Source organism: Stigmatopora argus, chromosome 22 (genome assembly GCF_051989625.1).
Source record: "Stigmatopora argus isolate UIUO_Sarg chromosome 22, RoL_Sarg_1.0, whole genome shotgun sequence".
NCBI classification, from domain to species: domain Eukaryota; kingdom Metazoa; phylum Chordata; class Actinopteri; order Syngnathiformes; family Syngnathidae; genus Stigmatopora; species Stigmatopora argus.
The window spans coordinates 4,464,382-4,486,500 of record NC_135408.1 but is presented as its reverse complement, the minus strand read 5'-3'; the positions used below and the strand labels follow the sequence as shown (position 1 = coordinate 4,486,500).

The following is a 22,119-nucleotide window of genomic DNA, read 5'->3' as shown; positions in this document are numbered from 1 at the left end:
GTGCTTCATCGCAAAAACATATACATACCAGTGGTGTGCCGTCAGGGCCTTCAAGGCCTTCTCTGCTGGCCTAAGAAATATCTGAATCATATATTATATTTTGTCCACGAATACTTATTAAATAATTCCAAATTGTCTGTTAGCTTCCTTTCATTGCTTTTCTCCCTGGTTGCACTGGTTCCAGATGTGTGCTTGACTTTCAGCATTAGCTTCGATGGCGATTGAAAAGAAGGAGGAAAGAAAGGAGGATGGATATTGTGTACAGTTAAAAAGGATTTTTGGTGAGTAAAATATGGCTATATTCCTAAATAATATTTAAAATGTATGAGGTTATTATTGATGATTTTTTATGTGTCGCAGCTGTAGCTGCAGTAGAGGTTTTATAGCCATTGAATAGTTTTTGAGGGTTGGATTGATTCCGATAGCTGAAGGCGTCACTAGAAAATTCACGGACCGCCACTGATACATACATACTACACTACTATACTTACACCACAAAACAAATTCGAGCTTTTACTTTTCAAGTCCCATAACCGCTTTGGCCTCTTACCTTGGTGGACTTAACCGGAAGTGTCCTACAGTACTCGCTAGCTTATTTGGGATGACATGTTTCTCGCATTCACATTCCAACGTGAGCCGCCGCCAGCATCGAGATGTGAGGCGGCCGCGCAGAGGACTTTCTGCCTTCCCCAAACTGTCTTTTGTCTGATTTGAAAGGACTGGAAATCCTAAACACCAAAATGGAGGCGACCGCTAGCCCGGACGGCTACAGGTCTCTCAACACCGGTGAGCTGAGGGAGCTTTTACAAAGCGACGACAAAATGGAGCAAATCATTCGACTCAATGAGAAGGTGGGTTGTAAGCTATCAGTATCCGCTCCCCCTTAATGTACATCCACCAATATTCTCTGATCTATCTGTTTATTTGTTTATTTGAAATTGTTTTTAAACCCCCAAATACGTATGACAACGAAGGATTTTTTTTGACGTTTTGTTACAACAAATCCCCATTACGTGGTTTGTCGATTGACTGCGTTGGCGAGCAGTCGATTTTATTAAAATTACGTTAGAATCAAATGGCATATTGGATTGATTGATTGATGGTCAAGATGAATCAAATTCATATGCTCATCCATTGACTGTTGGGTATTTATTCATCATCCCTACCTGGAAACACCCATATGTTATGCTGCTGGATACCATGGCTACCCTTTCCTTCCTTTGTGGCTTCAACCAGAACCCCGTTTAGAACAATACACAATTTTATTGAATTCCCTATTTCTTGTACGTTTAGTTCACCAATGTTATTACACTTCTTCTAACGCACATGTTGTATCCCATGTAATAATTCGGCTGTACTCTAAAGCATTGATGTATTTTATTTCGATAGAAATTTAAACTTTCAGAACTGCATGTTGTCATTGGACTGTGCCACCGAGTGCTTAAGGATAAAGCGTTGAATTCAAACAAAAATGATCTTAATAGTGGATGTGCCTCCTTTTTTGTCTAATTCAACCATGCCGTATTAACGAATCTTGTTGGAGCTTTTAAAAGTTTGCCTGGTAGGATGAAAGTTTATGTGTAAATTTGCATTTTGACGCGATTAATTAGAATCATCCAGTTTGTCAATGGAGTTCCGCACGCATTGCGGCACATGCCAGAAATCCGACTGGTTTATGGTGACCTTACTGGCGTCCGGGGATCCTCTTTGTCACCATGTAAGCATCTTACATCAGGCTTCACGTTGCTTTTGAGGGTTAAAAATTCCAAGAATGTTATGTGATCTTCTGTCAATACAAAAAGAAATCCATGGATTGACTTTTACATGCTCTTTAATTTACTGAAATTCTGAACTGACTGATGCTCTGCCCCGAGGTCACAATTTATAATTAAAACACTGGTGCTGAGTTTACACAGTGAATGCTAACACTGATTTGCAAAGTCCTCTCCTTTCTTACTAAAAGGATGCGACATTTGACACCACGCGGCGAGGAGGACTCCAGTGAATGAGGACCACGACAATGTTGGGCTCTGTCCAAACACGCACATCAGCTGGATGCCTGTGATGTAAATTTTGTCCCCTGGTTCCCCCCAGACCAGCCTAGTAACAAGTACATGTGAATGGTGCCCGTCCAGCGTATCATGTCTTTGTTTGTGGTCTGGCAGGGTATGCCACAAGCACGCATGGGTTCTCATGTGTTGCTTCTTGGGCCTCTTTTGAGAGTTCTGTTTGCAACGTGACTGGGAACATTCAACTGCTATTTCACCAGAATCCTTTTTCTCCACGGTCGTTTAGGGTTTCAGCTTTGTTTGTTTGATTGTGTTTCTACTGATTCTGAAGACTAAAGCCTAGGGTGCCAGTGATGAACCTGCTGTAGTTAGCGTATTTTCCGCACTATAAGGTGCGATTGAAAGACAATTTTCTGAAAATGTGTGCCTTGTAATCCCATGCGCCTTATATTTAGATCAATATTGGTTAATATTGTAAAAAGAAATCATTTTAGCGCAGCTCCAGCTCGTTGATGTATTACACAACCCCTAACCGCTACTACTCTTACTACTACTAGAGCTCCATCTAATGGCTGTATACCACAACCCCTAACCGCTACTTCTATCACTACTACTAGAGCTCTATTTAATGGCTGTATACCACAACCCACTACTACTACAGCTCATCTAGTGCATCTATAAAAATACTACTACTACTAAAACTACCTCAGATCCATCTAGTGGATCCATTAAAAAAACACTACTAAAACTACCTCAGATCCATCTAGTGCAGGGGTGTCAAACCGGTCCTCAAAGGGCCGCAGTGGGTGCAGGTTTTCATTCCAACTCAACAAGAGGATACCTTTTGCAAGTGTAATCAGTTAATTAAAGTCAGGTGCGACTTATTTTAGAGGACACCTGATTGGTTAAAATGTCGGTACTGGATCGGTTGGAACAAAGACCAGGACCCACTGCGGCCCTCGGCGGAATCGGTTTGACACGTGATCTAGTGGATCCATTAAGAAAAACACTACTAAAACTACTACAGCTCTATCTAGTAGATTTATAACACCCTCTATTACTATTACTACTTCTACAATCACAAGTCCATCTATTGGATGTATAACACAAACCCTACCTACTACTACTACCAGTACCACGACTACTACTGCGTCTTATAATCTGGTGCGCCCTATAAATGAAAAAAATTAAGTTAGTCAAATCATTGAATGTGCGCCTTATACTGCAGTGCTCCTTATAGTGTGGAAAATACGGTACACTTCTCGTTCATTTGGCCTGTACGCAAAAACATATCAATAGCACCAGTGTGCTCCTCTTTTCATATCTCCACTCACTCTAGTCAAGTGGCACGCTTCATTTATCTGGCAATAATAGCATTATGCAAAGTGACTTAGTCATTATGATCCACTATGATGAATCATTGGTACCATTTTTTTTTAAACTGTATTGAAAAGCAACTGTCCTGTTATGTAATTGCCTAGAGCTTTAATTATGGGATGCGTCAATAGATTGGCTACAAGCCTCAGGCGAGAGTCTGATTTAAACTAGATACACACATTCTGATTACTATTAACATGTTAACCAATTTTAACTCTTATGTTGCCACATCTGTCAATGGGACTGTAACAGCGGGTTACAACAATGCGACTTTTCGTTGTCATCTCAGCTCCCACGATCCCTCAGAGTGTCATCTTTCAGTGTTGGCTATATCCAAACAAAACTTGTTCAGTTTCAATCGGATAAGCCCCAACATGACTGTGACGAGGCAGGATGTGTTATCTTCTTCCATGCGGGTAAAGCTTAGATTAAATAGCAAACTTTTTTTGTGAATTCTGCAGCTTTTTAGGCTTTGGTGACCTGTAAAAAAAATTAATGTATCCCTCCAGAAACTGCTTTTGGGCTTTCTGTGACTCTTTGGAATGAAAGAGTGTGAGGCTGAGCTGATGTGTTAGACAAAAAGCAGTTTTATTACACGCCTCTGCCAGACTGCATTGCTCAAACCATAATGGGAATGTGTTTGAATAATTTAATACTGTTTTCTCATGACTAACAGACAGTTAATATTTTCTCTGCATTTTGGAGAGCCCTTTGAATTTTCATACAATATGTATGCACAAAAGCAAATAATTAATTCACAAATACTACTCTAAGTATAATCTTTGCCTACATTTACACTGTAGAGAGCGACGCCAAATTCAATTTTTTTGTTAATTCTGTACGTGGTGGTACTTTGTTTTATCACACATTGGTGTTGTTCGTATTAAGTTGCATACATGCAGATGCGTGTTTATAATGCAGAGGTGTTGGATAATCATCGGTTACAAAAAATCTCAGCTGGGGGAAAGAATCCATATTGGACTTTTCACACAGCATGGAAAAATAATCGAATACGTTTTGCACGTGGGCAAAGAAATCGGAATTAACCTGTATTGTGAATTGCAATTATTTTTTAAGCACATACTGTACTAATGCTATTTGAGTCAACTGACTTCATCTTGACAAAATTGAATCGCAAGCGTTACAGTCTGTCTTCACTTGATAGCCTGTTTTTTTTTAACAGTTTTTTTTATATGTTCATGTTACGATTTGAAGGGTTCACGAATAGTGAGGCAGGATCAATTTTATGCAGAGAAACAAGGAGGCAGAGGAGAAGGTACAAACTCGAATACAGTATACTAGAAAAAAACAAAAAAGTTACAAAATTGTTAATAGAATTTTAACAAAACTTGACAATTGACAATAACCTATCATGGACAGAACAAAAGCAGGGGACCATTACACTGTACAAATTGACGAGACTATAACCAACACTGAGTGGCTTTCAAGGAAGCTAATTAACACAAAAAAAGGGAAACCAGACAAAAAAAACCCTACCCAACAAACAACAAAGTATTGGAAAACAATCAAATGCTCTGCCTATAATTCAGTATTGTTGTAAGCGTTCGAAGGACATGTTGGCTGACGTCGTTTGTCGTCCTTTATTCCGAGCTTCACTAAATAAAAGGATGCTGCTCATTTCCTGAAAAAACATCCACTTTTATCCGGAGGAAACAGCACAGCGAGCAGCTTCAAAGCGCACTCGTCAACACGTCAAAAACGTCCTTCAGCCAAAACAGCCTTCCCCTCCCCCATGTAAGGCATGTACATAAAGTGTAAAGCCTGCCCACTTGATCCCTTTTGATAAAAATAAACCCACCGTCACCTGATCTCCCCAGGAATATCGTTATGCACAGTGTGTTTATCGTATAATGTATGTTTCTCACTGTATGATTTTGCTGACATTTTATTTGGGAAACAGTTTTCAAGTGTAAAATATGTTTTATATGGTCGTTGCTTCAAAAACGTGTATCTCACGAACTTCTTCAAGGGGGTGTTTCTGTAAGAAAAAGAAAAAAGAAAAAAAAGGAAACAAAAACAAATTCTGTCACCCAGACATTTTTGACCTCACTGTGCCATGTAGCAGAAAAATGGCCATGGCCTTGTTGTTCAAGGCCCGGTGGGCACAGCCAAGGTGGTCTGAATGGTGATGGTGATCAGTTCAGGCAGTTCCCTTTGCCTCCAACACGCACACAAATTGTAATCAAAAGAAAACAACTTTTTCCCCCCCATATGTCAAATTTAAATGCCTTATTTACTACTACAGAAGTGTAAAAACAAAAAAAAACAATGGACTTGTGTTGTGCTTCCAGTTCCAGGAGCTCCAAGTGGATAGAGAAATGATGCTGGTGTCCAATCGCAGCCTGGCCGACAACAGCCTGGCCCGGCAGCCCCGCCTTAATAATGGTCGAATCCAGTTGGCAGAAAAATACAGGGAGCTCTCCAACCTGGCCAATGTTTGCTGGGAAAAACAGAGTCAACTTGGTGAGTTGAACCCAGAAGCGGAGAAAAGACAGAGAAGTGGGCTGAGGTTGGAGTGTTGTTTATTTTTTTTGGTTTAAGTTCCTTTTTAAATGTCAGGGGGGACATGTCAAGACTTGAGAGGCTGTGATGACAAGGCCACGAGGTCGAATACCAAGCCAAGGGACGGCCAAATGTCCTTGTTGTTGTAGACAATGGCTCTCAAATCAATTCATCCTGTAGTCCAAGGGTGTCAGACTCGGGTTGGTTCGTGGGCCACGTTAACGTCAACTCGATTTCATGTGGGCCGGACCATTTTAGATATAATATTTAGATTTTTTTTAATAAATGGATTAAAAGAACTGGATTAAAATCCCTGAATATTCAGTTTTTTATAGATCTAAAACAATGTTTATTTGAGCTTTTTATGTATTTTTAGATTTTACAAAATGATTTTTTAACTAAAAACACAGAAAAAAATGGATTAAAAAATTACAATTATTGATTTAAAAGGGGGAAAATCAGGAAATGTAATATACATCTATACTCTTCATTTTAATTTGATCCTAAAACAGAAAGTCGGCACTCATGATTTACTTTCCCGGGCCACACAAAATGATGCGGCGGGCCAGATTTGGCCCCTGGGCCGCCACTTTGACACATGTGCTGTAGTCGCAGCAAATAGTCTGGGATGTATCAAGGATACCAAAAATAAAGGTTTGGAGTAATCAAAGGATAATTCCAAAATTCTTCCTTTTTGACATTAACCTTTCAGACCATTATAATGGTGTTTTAAAATGTACAGGATTAGGCACCTGACCTCTCATCATCCTGAATTCTGTATACTCTGCATGCCTAGTCATGGAATGGTGTTTAATTTTGTATTCTGTGAGCACTGCACTCTTTTCAAATGACAAAAAAAATAGAAATTATTCCATCCCCCACTTCCTGTAGTTTTGCTTGTCACCAACCATTTCACTTCATAGCAGTTTTTTGAGAAAGACTCGATTTTTAGACTTTTTTTTACTTAAACCACATTACAACCAAGTGAACAAAGTTGCTAACTCACTTTGGCCAAGTTGACAAAAATGACAAAAAGTTATCATTGGCCTGAGCTCTCAAAAACATTAATAAACAGAACAAAGCATAAAATTCCCAGGACAAAACAGGGCCACACTAATGTTAAGATGGGGGCTGCAAATAATTGTTTCATTGGCCTCATTGGTCCCCCAAGCCACAATTTTGGGAGCCATTCTGTTTGACAAGTAGTAAGGTTTGTCGCTTGTGATCTAAAGTTAGTGTTTTACGTGTGGCTGCATCTGATAAATTTGAATGAAATCACCCTTTGTTTCGTGACTGTGACGTTTTCATGGCGCATTTGGCAAAACTGCAAATCTCTTGTCAGCCTTTGAAAAAACTCTTGACTTTGAAAAGGGTCATCAATTGCTCTGAAAAAGAAACCTCAGCATGACTTTGGCGTTTGGTCATGGGAACCAAATGCGCCATATTAAATTCCAGCAGGAAGCCCGCTGCAGTTGTCAAGGAATTTAGTGGAGTAAAGGGGCCTCGTTTGGTATTTGACAGATGATGTCCCTCTAAGCTACAGCCCTCAAATTTGAAGATTTGCAGTCGCACCGGAAAAAATCTTGTCAGTGGCAAAGCCACGCCGAAAGCAAATGATAAAAGAGATATTCACCGCTTCATTTTCTGAGGAAATTTCCACTGCTTCTTATGTTATTACTTCGAGCGTTATCTTTGAAGAATAAGCCGATTTTTTTTTTTTTTTGCTCGCAAATAATTTCTGCTACAGCTTCCAGGCAATGATGAAAAGTTTGGCAGATGTTTTTTCAGCTTCAGGTGGTGTGTGAGTGCATTACACACAGTCAATTTCACGTGGCAGGGTGGGAGGGGGTGCGTTCTTCCTCATTGAAACATCTGAATCCTATTTGGGCAACTGGGGGAGTCTGACTGGAGATTCACTAGTTTTACTGAGCTGATGGACTTCCATTTCACTTGAAGAGCACGTAGAGCTTGACAGACCATGTTCACTAACCAACAACCGCTAGGGTGTAGGATTGGTCATGGCTGTTTGTTAGGCGGATTTTGTGAAAAGTCCATTGTCATCCCTATAAGAGGGGAAAAAAACGAGGTAATCCTCCAGATAATCTGTCACGGATATCTGTCAATCTGTTTTTGTGGGCTTTAATCAATCATTGCTTCCTGCATGTATCAATATGGTTGGGGATACCTCTGGAAAACAGTACTCGGACGTTTGGTCGCCGGACATTTGGTCGCCGGACGTTTGGTCGCCGGACGTTTGGTCGCCGGACGTTTGGTCGCCGGACGTTTGGTCGCCGGACGTTTGGTCGCCGGACGTTTGGTCGCCCGGAAGGTTATTGATAATTACCATTTAAAATTGTTGCTCAAATTCCCTAAATACAAACTGTGAATTATTATTTAGTCATACTTAATGCCCTATTAATTATTAGGCTAAAGAAAAGCTCAAAATTTCCTGTACTTTTATTGTGTTTTGTTGGAGAACTTGTTAAGACCCTGACTGACGTCCCTTCCTAAGAGGACAACTCCTGTACATACAAACTCTTATACACTCAGTGAAACTGCTCATTGTTGGCTTTTATTGATGCGTAGACCGTGTTGTTTTACCTTGTTTGGTCGCCGGACGTTTGGTCGCCGGACGTTTGGTCGCCGGACGTTTGGTCGCCGGTTGTTTGGGTCTGGGCGACCAAACGTCCGGTGACCAAACGTCCGGCGACCAAACGTCCGGCCACCAAACGTCCGGTCATGCTGGAAAACAAAGCCCTTAAAGAACCCTGTCGTCAGACATGAGCTTGATTCTTCTGAGATGTCATTTTTAATAACAAGTACGTATGTACCATACTTTTTTTTATATAAAGTGTTTCGATCAAAACCCTGGGAGCTTGTCAGATAAGGCACTCGCTGTTGGTCCTCTAACTCGTGTATTTGGTGTCAAATGTCTTTCAATCTCTGGTTGCTGCTCCAGACAGGACCAGGCTTCAATCAACTCCATTTTCTTAAAACTCCCTTGACATTTTTTCACTGAAGCTCAGGAGCGAATTCTTACCAAGTGGGCCTTATAATGTATTTATTTTTTTCTGTCTGGAAGCTTGACAGCTTTATTTTTTTTCCGTCTGTGGCACACAAAAACCTTTGATGTGTTGGGAATCCTCTCAGCTGCACGATGGCTGCAGTATTGCGATGACAACAGGACGACGTGTCGTTTCCAGTTCTCCGTTTAATCTCCTTTAATCCTCGAGCCAATATCTCCCAGAGGCTCAATGGGAGTAAATGATCTCCTCATGATGGCAACAATGCAGTTGCAATTAGGTTAGCGCATAGTTACTAGATCCAAAACATCCATCAGCACTACTTGTGATGCTGGGAGTGGTGATTTGTTTTTAACCGTCATCACACACTTCGCTGATTTAGAACAGACATTTTTTTTTTAAATGGTTGTTCCCTCCAAGATGAATTCCTATGACTTGAGCACAGAGTGCACATTGTTAGGGACTTTCTCCATTTCTCAACAGCTTTACATTATTTGACGCAAATGTTAACAATTCAAGATGTTGAATGATAAAGTGTTGCCAGCAGTCCGCTAACGTGAGGAACAGTACATGGGTTCCCATTATTGGACCCATTTGGAACATTTATCTTGCATTTCGATCAAAGCCATTTAAAAAAAAAGAGGAGCAATTTTCGGATGTCTCTAAATTATTATCCAGAGTGATTATCCTGGGATGTGTTAAGAAGTGATTATCTTTTTTTACGCCTATCTCGTCGGGAAATGTAATTCGCAGTAACTCTTACACTCCGGTTAACGGCTGTAGACATCAACGGCTCGCGGAATACTCGGTAATCTGTAACAAGAAAATTCAAGTGATGCAACTCCACATAGATTTTTTTTGTTAGAGGCACCAATTTGGCCTGACCTATTTGCTATGACATACATGTGTTTCTTTTAGAGCACATGTGTCAAAGTGGCGGCCCGGGGGCCAAATCTGGCCCACCGCATCATTTTGTGTGGCCCGGGAAAGTAAATCATGAGTGCCGACTTTGTGTTTTAGGATCAAATTAAAATGAAGAGTATAGATGTATATTAAATTTCCTGATTTTTTTCCCCCTTTTAAATCAATAATTGTACTTTTTTAATCCATTTTTTTCAGTTTTTAGTTCAAAAATCTTTTTGTAAAATCTAAAAATATATAAAAAAGCTAAAATAAACATTGTTTTAGATCTATAAAAAACTGAATTCAGGGATTTTAATCCAGTTCTTTTTATCCATTTATTAAAAAAATATCTAAATATTATATCTAAAATGGTCCGGCCCACGTGAAATCAAGTTGACGTTAAAGCGGCCGCGAACCAACCCGAGTCTGACACCCTTGTGTTAGTGTATACTGAATGCTGTTGAAAAATTCATTTTCTTTACGTAGTTCATTGTTTTTTTTTTTAATGTTTTGGGGTTTTTTTTACGTGAAAGCTGAGTTCGTTTTGCAGAAACAGGAAGGCGCTGTGGGAATATCGAGATGTATCACCACACAGCATTGCCCATTAACCACTTGTCAGACTTCCCTCTCCTGTCACCATTACTCATGCGCATTGTCACCTCCACGAGGGAGTGTATTTAAAAAAAAAAATAGATTCCTGATAAAGATAGACAGGTCGCTCAAATGAATTCAGTTTTGTCAATTCTGTACATGATGTAGTACTAGTACACGGGCGTCAAGATGCAGAAATGGCTTTCCATATGCTTGTTTTTACCGCCTCAGTCAGCCCCCATCTGTGATTATATAGCCACATTTCTGATGACCTATTTGTGGATAATCAGCTGCAGATCAGTCGCTGGAATGTTCAAATGCTTTTTAATTCCTGTCATACGTTTCAGAGAAGCTGTCGTCTTCTATGCATGGGAATGGAAGAATTGTTTTTATTATTCAAATGGAAGGGACTTAGTTTCATCCTGATTCTAGTTGGCATGTGTTTGCGCTGCGATTAATTATGATGAAAGCAAGAGGTTTAAGTTAGGTACTACTTTTCGGAGGAGATGTAATACAATATTTTAGACTCGTACATTCAATTATGATTATTAAGCCTGTCTTTATGTCCCTTCAGACCTTAAGAGACCACCTATAGTCAAGCGTGTATTATTTATGTATTTTTTCTTCTTATTCATTTTGTTCGACCACGTTTCTAATCAATTTCTTTCACTCAAGGTGAACTGTAAAGCCAAATACACCTAAAGAAAATAGAAATGTAGGATTCTGCTTAAATGTGGCTCTATATTGTTGACATCGGCTGATTCTAAGTGTTTATTATGACAAGGCTAGTTGTCATTTTCCAGCCTACCTGCTCACTGCGTCCGCCTCTGCATTTTGCATGCAGTGTTTTTATTCTTCCCCGCTACCGCTTTATATCTGATGGCGCATTGCTTGTTTTATCATCTCCCCGACTGAACGGGCGAATGCATCAGGACTTCCAACAAATTGCCAAAGTGTGACACCACAATGCATGCGTCAGGTCCAATTCACTTCCCGTGCCGAATGTAGGTCACTTTTCAGCTGCCGTAGGAGTGTTTGTTTTCCTCGGCTGTCGACTCGCATTCTTATCCCTCGTCTGAAAATGAAACGTCCGCAATGTACGCTCAGCGAACAAGCTCGCTACCATTTTTATGTCTGTTTGCTTTAACGACACACTCTATACTAGAGCGGAATCTGGCGCCACGGATTACTTGTGTTGAGGTGAAGTTGTTGAAAAAAAAATGTAACAAAAGATGATGCGGTTTATTCCTGCTTTTGTTTGCAGCTACATAACAGTAAAGGTTCAATGAACAAAAACTTTTTTTTAGTCGTAATGAAAAGAGGACTTTCATTTAGTTTGTAAATCTGTAACTTTACAATAGTACTATGACATATGCGTACTATTGATTGCAGGGCCTGACTGGCTTTGAGCACCTGCCCTGACAGCTTTGTGTTCATGGGTGCCCACACCTACAAACCTGAATAATTGATAGTCATCAACAATACAATAAAGATGCAACGAGGCCCTCAGAAGTGGGGGTGGTGTGCCGAGATTCGATGGGTGTGGTTTCGTGGACTGTTAACAGAGAATGGTTTTGTCTGTAAATGTGTATTCGTGGATGAGCAGATGGAGACTAAGCAGTTCATGGTGATCTGAATCATAGTGATGAATCTCCTCCTGATCACGCGTGACCAGTCTGACAGTAAGGTGCCTCCTGTCGCTCAGGGGTTGTACTGTGACGTCTGTAGTTAAATCCCGTGAGTCAGACTGGGTTCATCACCAGCTTGGGGGATCTTTGGTGTGGAACCAAGTGCAAAGAAAGGTCACTTAATCGACTCTAATAACGCTATGACCGCCCCCTGCGGTGAATCTTTAGCAAGCAGAGCAAGCAAGACTCCTTCATTAAACCCGGGGATGTTGTTTGTAATTCAAATATTTGAACTAATACAATTTGGATCACCCCCCGCTCCTCCCTTGCCAGTTTTATGTTGACATGATTATGTTTTCAAGCTTTGAGATCAAGGATTTTCTAGTGGGGTAGTTAGATACCAGTTCTCTCTAGTTACATTACAGTGGTGCTTTGAAATATGTGTTGAATCTCCACTCCAATCATACATAACTCAATGAACTTTTCAATCATCTTTCCCCATTGAAATGAATACAAAACTCAATCGAGTTTATACGTAATCTCTTGATTGTTAGGAAATAGTAGTCACTTCCACCATGCTGAGCTCGTATCTAAAAAAAAATGTTCGTTTATATCACTAAAACCCCTCAATTTTTAGGCCAAGTTTAAATTGTTTGTTAATCCTTTAAACCAGTTTCATCACATTGAGAAGAATCTGGTTTAATAGAAAGGAACCCACAGAAATGATTTGTTTCATGCGTGGAGAAATATATAAATAAAAGCCAGACAGTGGCTGCCATTAGCTTAGGCAGACATATCAATGATCAGTCAGTTTGTCATTCATTCAATCATTTTCTGAACCGCTTATCTTCACAAGGGTCACGGCATGAGTCGGGGGGACACCCTGAATTGTTGGCCAGCCAATCGCAGGGCACAAGGAGATGGACAACCATTCACGCTCACATTCATACCTAGAGGCAATTTAGAGTGTTCAACCGCGCTAGCATGCATGTTTTTGGAATGTGGGAGGCAATTGCAAAATTGGGAAAACCCACGCAACCCCTGGGAGAACATGCAAACTCCACACAGGAGGACAGACCTGGGTTCAAACCTAGGGACACAGGCCGCAACAGTTTTAGTTAATGACATGTATTTCATCCCCCGCCCCTTTCCTTAGGGATGTCCATCATAACCATTGTCCAATGCATCTGTAATTGTGTTTTTCAGTTTAGTGCACATGTGTCAAAGTGGCGGCCCGGGGGCCTAATCTGGCCCACCGCATCATTTTGTGTGGCCCGGGAAAGTAAATCATGAGTGCCGACTTTCTGTTTTAGGATCGAATTAAAATGAAGAGTATAGATGTATATTAAATTTCCTGATTTTTTTTCCCCTTTTAAATCAATAATTATAATTTTTTAATCAATTTTTCTGTTTTTAGTTCAAAAATCATTTTGTAAAATCTAAAAATATATTTAAAAAAGATAAAATAAACATTGTTTTAGATCTATAAAAAACTGAATATTCAGGGCTTTTAATCCAGTTCTTTTAATCTATTTATAAAAAATCTAAATATTATATCTAAAATGGTCTGGCCCACGTGAAATCAAGTTGACGTTAAAGCGGCCCGCGAACCAACCCGAGTCTGACACCCTTGGTTTAGTGTTTACATACTTGGGTATAAGTGACATAACAAAGTGGATTCACTCTTATGATCTGATTATTTAAAAATAACATTTTCTCCATTAACAGAGGTACCTTGAGCTACCTTTTTTTCACTTGAAAGTCACTTATACAAGGTGTTGTCTGTCTCTTTTAAGGCAATTTATATATAAAAAAAAAGACTTAAGTTGTCTGCTAAGTATGCATCTGGACATAACAGGGTTGGATCAATGAGCAGATAGCAGGAAAATGACTCTCCATGTTGTGTGATGTGGCAACACATTTCCCACCTTGGGATTTTTTTCTTACACTTTATGATGTTGCGCCCGGCGTTTATTTTCACACTCAGTTTCCCCCTGCAGGAACTCGAGCCGAGAAGCACAGCTTGCAGAGTGCCCAGAATCTCCTGCAGGAAGAGGTGGCACGTGCCGAAGAAAACTCAGAGGTAAGGAAAAAAAAGGTTCTTTTGACAAACAAATGAGTCATGTACGCAAGCCGCATGTTCCCGTGAAGCTGTGATCAATAAGTCACTCGCACGGCTGCTGATTGATGCCACAAATGAAGCAGCCAGGCATCAAACAACACCTTGTTCTCCCTGTTTCCCCCCTTTTCTCCTCCTGAGATTGTGTGAATAGAGCTGACTCGGTGGATGTCATATTTTGTCCTCTGGCTGTTTGCTCTGAAGCGCCCCACGCTGCTATAAAAGCTGCTTGATGGCTTTGCTGCCGCAATCTTCCCACATTTCTTGTCCATGTTCACACCACAGCAGAGAAGATAGGATGATTAATATAATGAGAAATATTTATAAATACTTGGAGTATCACTGCAGGTTGAGGGGTTCATAACATTCCCTGTGTATAATGTGTTGTTGCGTTGCACTCGCCCTCAAAATCGCTGTTCAAAGGTTGATATGTCTTTGTTCAAAAATACGCACTCATTATTTTCTGGCTTCCATCCTTGTTGAACAACAGTGGCCATGTTTAATTGCAGCCAATAACCCTTTTAAAATTGGGTTTTTGCCATGCCAATGCAGGTCCATGTAAAGACGTAAGAAAAGCTATATATGCTCAATACAATGACTCCCCCTGGCTTTACTCCTTTTCCAAAGGGAATACAGACTTCACCAAAATCTTGTTGATAAATAGCTTTAATTTACCCAAACCACTAAATAATTAACATGTCAAATATATTTTTTCTAAATTTATGTATACGTGTATACGTGTAAAATCCAGGAGCAAGAAGTAGGAAAATGAGAGGGAAGTGCTGGTGCAAAAATTGGGATTTTAATGAAAAATAACCATACAAATAAAGACTGGGACAAAATTAACAAAAATACAAACTTAACAGGGGAGACGCACAATGAATAATAGGCAAACATTACTCAAAGGAAACAATACTCCCACACAGACTGACAACGACACAGGGTTTTAATACATAGGCACGGGATGACCAGACAAATTCCAAACACCTAGATCACATGAGGGAACAACCATCGGAAAGACACAGCAGGTGGAACACATTCATAACCTCACGGACAACACACAAGGAAAACACACCCTTTCACCCGAAACCCCAACAAAACGTGACCGATCCATCAGTTTTTTTATCAGGGTGTTAGAATTATTATGGAATATTCTATATGTGTTGTAAGCATTTTTAATAAGTAATAAGGCATTTTAATTACTTTTGTATAAGACTGGGACAAACTCGAGGTCACCCTGCTGGCTCCAGCTTGTCGACATAACACCTCACCCTCCAAGGACTGTTTACTGGGAGATCTACGAAGGACTCATAAATTGTTTTGTCTGGGACACCGGCAGTTTACCTTATAAAGAAATTATTATGCTTATACTGCAAATTCTTACGCAGGTGTTTTTCTTTCAATGGCAATTGTTTAAATCAGATTACCTTTGAATGTTTTGGTTATGTGCCGCTAAATGTACCGAAGAGTATGCCGCTCGTCAGAATGCACTGGGGGCTAAGACGACGCCACATTGCATCTCCTTGCAAGTTGTAAGCAGAGTTTGTTGAAAGATGTTTTTCCTTTTTTAATTAAATATTACTAATAATGATTTAAAAGGTTTGAATCATTATTCCAACACAGGGAATATTACATTGCTCGGAATTCAAAAATGATAGTTTGGCCATGTTGGGTTAATGATGGTTTAAGTAGAGCTACAATATGCAAAAGCAAGAAGCGGGAGTGTCCCACAAATCACTTTGTAAAAGTAATATATTGAAAACAATCAATCAAGAGTTGACCGTAAAATAACAAAGACAACTCTCCCAACCAGAACAGTCTGTACGAATCAGCAATGAGTAGCACTACCGTTCTTGTTAATCCCTTCAAAAATTCGTTTAGTTATGCTTAATTGTCGTTGTTTCGGAAAATTAGTCGATTTTGCTTTTGTTGCAAACCAAATGTTCTGTGTGTGGTTTAAATCAGGGAACATACAGGATGTTCCAAAAAGTGATTTTTTTCCCTTGAAAAAGTCCTTGTTTTAGTGAGCATTATGAACTGCAGCATTGTCCTGTTGAAAAGCCCAGCTGTTACCGCACGATGAGGGCCCTCAGTCATGATAGATGCCCGGAAAATATTTAGGGAAAAAATGAGAAGTGAAAGCTTATTATTCAGAAATTTGGTTCAGTTGCTTTTTCAATCTGCCAGTGCATGTGATCATGTGAAAGTTCAAAGGGGAACTCATCGCCATGGCGACCATCAAACCTTTGACGTCAGTGTCAGAAGAGAAGCAAGAAGATGGAAATCGGGATGGACAAACCCTTGACAGGGCCCAACATCCTCTCCTGGGAATCTGATCGAATGGGGAGCGGCAGGCTTTCACGTGTTGCCAAAAGCAACAGTTTCTGCACTCAAGGCCCTTTGTCAGCCGCTACAACGTCCGCACACTGAATTATTCCAGCTGACAAAATGGGCCAAAGTTCATGCGTAAACATCCTCCTCGCTTATTAAATTCTCTTTCTCCGCCGAGGGCTTTGTTTGATGGATTGGACCTCCTTTCTCGGAGCGTCTTTGTCTGCTGTAGGTTGAATGTGGGCTTTTAATATGGAACAGAAATGTAGTTCTAGGAACACATTTTAGACTGAAACTTCCAAATTTCATGCCTCTACAGAATTTCCTTGGCTAAAGAGTTTTTGGAGTTACTAGCTGTTTGATTTCTACTAGATATTAATAGTGATCTTGATTTTATAAAAAGGAATACTACATACCTAGTACTGAGACAGATTATTGGCCAAAGTCATCCTAATTCTGCTGTCAGATTTCAGTGTACCAGTCCGTGTTCCTCTGCAGTTTTAAATGTATTACCGTATTTTCACGACTATAAGGCGCACTTAAAAGTCTTAAATTTTCTATAAAATAGACAGGGCGCCTTATAATCCAGTGCGCCTTATATATGGACACATTAAAATTGTTGTCATGATAAAATAAATCAGTGGATAGGGTACACCATCCTTTAATAATAATCTATATAAAGTTTGTCTGACCTATCTGACTGTTTTGTTGACAGCAGCACCATCTAGTAGATGCATAACGTAACCCCTGCCTCTACTGTAGACCCGTATAGTGCAGTGCGGTAGACCAGTGTAATGCGGAGCGGTGCGCCTTATATATGGAAAAAAAACATTAAAATGTGTCATTCATTGAGGGTGCGCCTTATAGTCGTGAAAATACGGTAATCTTGTTAAGGTGTCTTAAAAAGGTGTCTTAAAAAGGCATTCAATTTAATCCAATGTTTTTTTTTTAAATTGTAAATTGCCTTGCTTTGCATGAATACGTGTTTGAGAAATCTTCTATGATTTCTTAAAATAACAGAGCTTTTATTTTTGGACCTTGGTTGGCAGTGAAATTTGCCCTGTAATGGATATTGAACTCTGTTCTTAATGGGCTTTAAAAAAAAATTAAGACAGAATTTCATTTTTGTGACGTGTGGTCTGATTTCCTTCCGTCTCTCCTGACATCTTTAATTTCTATTATTCAGCACCTGTGCTGAGGTCTATTGGAGTTTATGCGTAGGTACAAGTGACGTCACAAAATAGCTGTGCTTGTAAGCATTGTCATTGTGTAATGGGAAAAATTCTCCTTTATTAGAGGTCCAAGAAAATTGTTTTATTTACATACTGAAATACCTTGAGTCATGTCTTTCCATGTCTCTGACATGAAGGTCATTCATACTGTGTTGTCTTAAAAAAAACCTTACATTTCAATTGTCAAGACCACAGGTGTCAAAGTGCCGGCCCGAGGGCCAAATCTGGCCCGCTGCATCATTTTGTGCGGCCCGAGAAAGTAAATCATGAGTTTCTATTTTAGGATCAAATTCAAATGATGATAGATGTGCATTACATTTCGTGATTTTCCCCTTTTAAAAACAATCACTGCAATTTTTTCATCCATTTTTTTCCTTTTGTGTTTTTAGTTCAAAAAGCGTTTTGTAAAATCTAAAAATAAATATACAAATATTTTCCGTTTTCCACTTTAAAAAAATATTTTGTTTCCATTTGAAATAAAAACATGATTAAAAGAAATTTTCCATTACTAAGAAAAAAAAGCTCAAATAAACATTGTTTTAGATCTATAAAAACAGACTATTTAGGGCTTTTGATCCAGTTCTCTTAATCCAATTTTTTTTTTTAAATTAGATATTAGATCTAAAATGGTCCGGCCCACATGAAATGGAGTTGACGTTAATGCAGCCCGCGAACCAACCCGAGTTTGATACCCCTGGTCAAGACCTAAAACGGAGCTGCAAGTTGACCAATGTTTGATTTTTGTCTTCACAGGAGTTTCTGGACAAGTTCATGGAGGGGAACATCAGCTTGGAGGACTTCTTGGACTCCTTCCAGAGCTCCAGGAGGACTTACCACATCCGGCGAGCGCAAGCCGAGAAGATGCAGGACTTGACCAAGAAAAGCGCTGGCAAAGTGGGCGATGAGGACGCAGCAAGCAAAGTGCCCGAAGAGGTAAAAGCAGATTCTGAGCGTCACCCGGAAACCCCACGGCCCAACGGCTACATGGCGCAGGGACCCCTCCGAGTCTTCCAGGTGCGCTACGGCCTGACGCCGGCCATCCTGTTGCCGCATTACCCAGTCTCCCCCACGGCGGCCCCGGGGCCCACCCAGCAGGCCAGGACTCCTCCGTCCGAAGCCCTCGCGCAGGGACACGTCCTGGGCCAAGGAGCGCCCCTCCACCCGGTGGGGCTCCGGGTCATCGGACAGCTACCTGGGGGCTGGCCAGCTAACGGGCGGCCAGTTCGTTTGCAGCAGCTGTACAGGCCCAACCCCCAGCAGCCTCAACCGCCCTTCCGATAGGTTGGGACGGCGGAGAAAGCTTTCCGGAATCCGACTAAAGTCATCATCGGTCTGAAATAACCCATCGATGCATCAGCCTCACAGCCAATGGATTCGAGTTTGAATCTCTTATTTTCCTCATTGATGACAAAAACTTGCATGTTGGATCAATTGAAAACTTTGAAAAGTCCATAGTTTGTCCTATGATTAACCAGTGACCGATCATGGATGTGCCTACAGAAAATGGATGGAAAAGTAGCAAGTGGATTTTATCTTCAGTGTTTTATTTTGTATTTATTCAGGTGAATGGTATTTTGGTTATATTTGCGGGATTTAAGTGCGGCACCATACCCGCTTTATGGGGTTTATTATAATTCTCTTAATTATTCGGCTTCTCAACCAGCTTTCTCAACCACTTTGACAAACTCGTACTTGAAAAAGCGCCTTCGGGCCAGCAGTCTCATTCGTCAACCCTCTAATTGCGACCGAATCGTCTTTTTATGAGAAGAACAAAAGCAGCCGTGAAGATTTTTCCATTTTGTTATTTTAGACCTGCTGGAAAATGCCCTCAAAAATTAATAATCCACAAAAATGCGACCTAGATACTTGAGCGTCAGATTTTTGATGCGCTTAATAACAACAATATTGCTTCATGTTGTGCTAGAGATGCTCAAATCTGCTGAAGATTAAAGGATGGAGAAGTAGAGAGCCTGTTTGGGTAACTTAAATTTAAGTCATTGGCTCCCAATCTGTTTGAAATGACTGCCAGTGAATTGTCATGTTTCACTGGCATTTATGGAAATAGATGACTAATCCATATCAATTGGGAATGAGCCCTACTGCTTCAAGTTAATTTAACATCTATTGCGCTCAATGACTTAAGTTGTTTTTCATGTGCAGTCAAAATAGTAAAGCATGGCTGATTTGGATGTGTTTCTAAACCTTTTCTGGTGCTAATATTGGACAATTAATTTAAGGAATATAAAATAAATGGAATACCTTTAACATTTAAAACAATCCATATATTTAAAAACAAACTATTTTTCCCTTGAGTATTTATTTAATTTTACATCAGAGAGAAAATAATTTTATAGAATTGAAACAAGCTTGTATGACAAAATCTTTTGGACGTAAATGAGGCTGTTGTCATTTTCTCGACCAATCGCAAGTCTTTTATTTATCTTGTCACATTTCATCTGTCTAAAAAGTATTGTGGTTGGATATCAAGTATGTGGGAAAAAAACTGCTTTTTTGAAAGCCTCCCCAGCAGCCTTTTTCAAAAGTATTGGGACACCAAAAGAACTGTTTTAAATTTAGTCTGTGTTGCGTGTTGCAGCATGTAGGCTGTCTCTTTGCATCATTAAGCTCATGTCCACATGTATTAGGGTAATGAGGGAGGCTAACAATAGCACCATGGGCATCATGGTTAAATTTGACCAATGGATGAAGTGTTTTGAGTGATAGTCTGGAAGTAGACCACAAACAACAGCAAGATATTTGAAATATTTAGTAATAAGAAATAGCCAACACAAAAATTGAAAGATTTTAGTCTTTTTTTTTTAAGGTAGGCTATAATCAGTTGAACGGGAAGAAAAAGGGGTTTTTTTTTGTCCTGTCTTACTGGCTTAGTACTGAGCAGCCATTTTGACTTTGACTTCCACTTCCTTTTCTCAGATCATGGTGACTCACGACTATCTGATGACAAAAAGGCCCAAAAAGCTTGTGGTATTCTGTCATAATGGCCTTCGGTGAAGGTCTCTGAGGGAAGCTGTCGTGCATGCTCGACTCCAATTGAACAAAATCGTACAATGCTGGGGGAGGGATTAAAACTGTGCTTTGTCTCCCTCCTATCTGCCAGGATTCAAGTGACCTTACATAGAATACGTTTACAGGTGACATCATTTTCATCCGTCCTTGGAGTTGTCAATAAAGCACATTTGTTACTCGGTCTACAATCATCTGTATGGTATGTCTTTTACTCTTCTACATGACACTTCTCATTGTCACGCACTCATAACTGCAGTTAACTTGATCTTAACAATTTATGGTCCTCTTAGCTTTAAAAGTAGAATCTTTGTGTCTAAGGACAACTTGCACAGTCAAAAGGATACATAAATTACGCCCACCCTAATTTATTTTATTTTTTTACTCTATCAATGTTCACCCAAGTCCAAAAATTTACTTGAAATACTACGTATATGTCTATAGATCAGAGGTGTCTAAAATGTGGCTTGCATTGCCCACTATTTATTCTGCAGAAAATTATGAAAACATGGTTGAATATGGCCCACACAAGAATCTCAAATCCTGCCTAAATTCTGTTGCACTTCTCAGCATTACCGCTAGATGGGGAAATCATTTAAACAGTGCCTCTCCATTAGCCGAGGGATGAAAATCTGACCTGTTGGAATCAATGTAGGAGAGTGTAAAATGTCAGTATTTTTACTTGAATATATTTATATAAATATAATCCTATGTGATAAACTGAGCTATTCTCACACTTTTTTAAAGAAGCTGAAATTGTTCTCTTTGTTCTGCCAAATTTGTTCCCCTAGTGTGTATATTTGTATAAGCCACCCATTAATTTTTGATATCTAATCTTTCAACAAAAAAAGGCTGGCATTAGTGATCATGTTACACTGCCTTTGACGGTGATAAATGTCTAAAATAATTTGTCAAAATGGACTCAATATTTATTATTGATGTCAATGTCAGCCAATGAGTTAATACATTAAAAAAATGAATACATTTAACGTATGTTTTTATTATACACCCAATTCAAATCCCCCCGTTTAACATTTTTTTCTGAAACCAATATTTGGAGAGAAAATGCTTTGACACCCCTGTTCTATATTTATATAGTAATTACATAAGGTGACAAAATTGCCCCCAAATATTTTTGCTTTTGTTTTTCTGAAGAAAAAGTATTTCCCATCATTTCACATCAGCTTTCTGCCTCATCTAATTTGTTCTTTATTAATCTTTGTTCATTTTTTATCTTCATTTAAAAAAAAAAGAAACTTGGTGGTAAAATCTGAGTCATTTCCACACAACGACGACAAAACGATGCCAAAAATAGCTTATGTTGTTCCAGTTATGCCTTTAATAGCACTTTGCTGCCTA

General features: G+C 39.6%; 1 protein-coding gene across 1 annotated transcript; it reads left to right on the top strand.

Annotated features, from left to right (window-relative positions):
• The first annotated feature begins 556 nt into the window (after positions 1-556).
• vps37d (VPS37D subunit of ESCRT-I) lies at positions 557-20,951 on the top strand. Its single transcript, XM_077593117.1, has 4 exons — positions 557-851; positions 5,699-5,870; positions 14,055-14,137; positions 18,490-20,951. Exons 1-4 carry the CDS (start codon positions 741-743, stop codon positions 19,015-19,017), a joined length of 894 nt encoding a protein of 297 aa, XP_077449243.1. The 5' UTR covers positions 557-740; the 3' UTR covers positions 19,018-20,951.
• The last annotated feature ends 1,168 nt before the right edge of the window (positions 20,952-22,119 follow it).

What these genes read in the sequence shown, in the direction of transcription:
- vps37d (XM_077593117.1), top strand. Translation starts at nt 741, where the DNA reads ATGGAGGCGACCGCTAGCCCGGACGGCTACAGGTCTCTCAACACCGGT. An exon ending in TCATTCGACTCAATGAGAAG is followed by an intron (nt 852 to 5,698) that starts GTGGGTTGTAAG and finishes TTGTGCTTCCAG; the next exon opens with TTCCAGGAGCTCCAAGTGGA. An exon ending in GGAAAAACAGAGTCAACTTG is followed by an intron (nt 5,871 to 14,054) that starts GTGAGTTGAACC and finishes TTCCCCCTGCAG; the next exon opens with GAACTCGAGCCGAGAAGCAC.